Below are 2,210 nucleotides of genomic sequence, written 5' to 3' on the forward strand. Positions count from 1 at the left end.
TTGTATGGTTAATATTGAAATTGTGATGACTGGTTGTTCCTTAATGTGCTGTGTTAATAAAAAAAAATCCGTCAGACAAGCCCGCTCTGAATATCAAATGGAACTGTGACATCACAATGTGACATCACAATGTAACTCCAAAGGCAGAATTCTGACATCACCGGCAATTATATAAGCTTGTCACATCCATCTACCTTCATCACAACCTGTTAGCAGCCGTTGTCGATACGTTACTCTTGAGAAGTTACTTAGCAGTTCATAGTACGATTTTCAACTTTGAAATCTACTGAGTTTCTAGAGAAGTTATTTATCTTAGATCCACAAGCAAAAGTTACAATGGAGTCCAACCAGCGTACAATCGAAGAAGTTGCATCCGACAACATCGTTGAGAGGGAAGTTCAGCCACCCAAGCCACCCAAGCGCAAGAAGAAGAAGATGCCATTTGCAGTCTGGTGGGCACTGCACGCAGCTGAGGAGCTTAAGATGTCAGCTGAAAATATGGAACAGCAGGACTCTTTGTTGGTGATTGAAAATAAATCGAGCACCAAAGCACTGGAAAAAGTAAATCAAAAAGGGGATGGACAGTCACCTGAAAGTGAGTCCAATGAGAACAACCAGGAACCACTTAAAACCTGTTCGGAGGAACATGTCCCTATTGATCAAGAGGTTTCTGCAGGTAATATTGAAAAGCAGAATGATTCACTGGTCAGTGCAGAAGATTCCATCGCTGGAGTGCAGGAGACAGTCAACATAGTAGAGAAAGAACAGCCTTCCAAGTCTGAGGAACAGCCACCAAAGAGGAAGCGCAACAAGAAGAAAATGATTCCATTTCACATCTGGTTGGAGAAACATGCCCCCACTGACGTAAAGACTTCAGCTGAACATACTGAAAAAGAAGACGATTCACTGGATACCAAACAGGAATCGATCTCCGTATTGGAGGAGAAACCAGAGCAGGAAGAGTCCTCTAAGACCACCACTGAAAATGTTATCCATCAGGACACTTCTCTGCCTGAAGAAGGTGATCAGGAGGATTCCTTTACGACGGAGATTTGCAAAGACAAACTTGTTAGTTTTACATCAGAGCCAGTCACTGAAAAGAAATCCGTCACAGAACAACAGAAGAAAGTCGACCAGAAAGGGGAAAAACAGTCAAAGCGCATCAAGAAGACGCCGCTGTTGTGGAAATCTTTCCCTGAGACTGATGCTTGCATAGATCTAACGTTTTTTTGTGAAAACAGTGACATCAACGGTATTCTGTCTGAAAATCAAGGTCATCAGGCAGGTTTGCTCAGGAGCGAAAGAAAGACATTGTGGAAAGTGCTCCCAAAGTCTGAACCTTGCATAGATGTAAGTTTTTTTGCTCAGAATATTGAGAACCAAAATGTTTCAATGCCGGCCGAAGAACTTGATGAGTCAGATTCCTTGAAAAAGGAAATTAATACTAAGAACACTGTGATTTCTGCAACAGAGCCGGTGACCGAAAATAAATCTGTCACAGAAACACACAAGAAAATGGACCAGAAAGGGGAAAAACAGTCAAAGACTAAGCGCAACAAGAAGACAGCACTGTTGTGGAGATCTTTCCCCCAGTCGGATGCTTGCATCGATTTAACGTTTTTTACTAAAAACAGTGATATTAATGATGGTCCTCTGCCAGAAAAAGAAAATTATCAGGAAGCTTTTTCCAGCAGTGGAAAAAAGCCATTGTGGAAAATTTTCCCCAAATCAGAACCTTGCATAGATATAAGTTTTTTTGCTGAGAACATTGAAACCAAAAATGTTTCAATGCCGGCCGAAGAACAGGATGACATAGCTTCCTTGAAAAAGAAAAATTATTCTGAGAATACTGTAATTTCTACAACACAGCTGATCACCACAGAAGAATCCATCTTGAAACAAAAGGAGACACTGGATCAAAAAGGAGAGAAACATCCATCTCTGGGAAAACCCATGGACAACATCCAAACTGGGAACTTAACTGAGGTTCCTGTTGATAAAACAGAAGAAAAGATTCAAGGAGAGGGTTTAACCGAAATTCAGAATTTGCCTCACTCTCCAGAAAATACAAGTCAAGCAAAACGTATGTGTGAAGTCAAATGTAAGGAGTCTGAACTGGAACACATGGAAGTACAGAAATACTTAATGCAACAGCTCAATGACATTTTCGATGTAAATCAGAAACTAAACGCTAAACTTCAACAGCAAAA

At 40.8% G+C, this 2,210-nt stretch overlaps 1 protein-coding gene across 1 annotated transcript; it reads left to right on the forward strand.

The window, feature by feature from the left end:
- Positions 1-207: 207 nt before the first annotated feature.
- LOC107834565 (uncharacterized) lies at positions 208-1,615 on the forward strand. The gene is made up of 2 exons (XM_016666140.1): positions 208-1,151; positions 1,540-1,615. The coding sequence occupies exons 1-2, from the start codon at positions 337-339 to the stop codon at positions 1,613-1,615; spliced, it is 891 nt and encodes a 296-aa protein (XP_016521626.1). The 5' UTR covers positions 208-336.
- The last annotated feature ends 595 nt before the right edge of the window (positions 1,616-2,210 follow it).

The sequence above is a fragment of the Poecilia formosa genome, unplaced genomic scaffold, assembly GCF_000485575.1.
Source record: "Poecilia formosa unplaced genomic scaffold, Poecilia_formosa-5.1.2 Scaffold666, whole genome shotgun sequence".
NCBI classification, from domain to species: Eukaryota; Metazoa; Chordata; class Actinopteri; order Cyprinodontiformes; family Poeciliidae; genus Poecilia; species Poecilia formosa.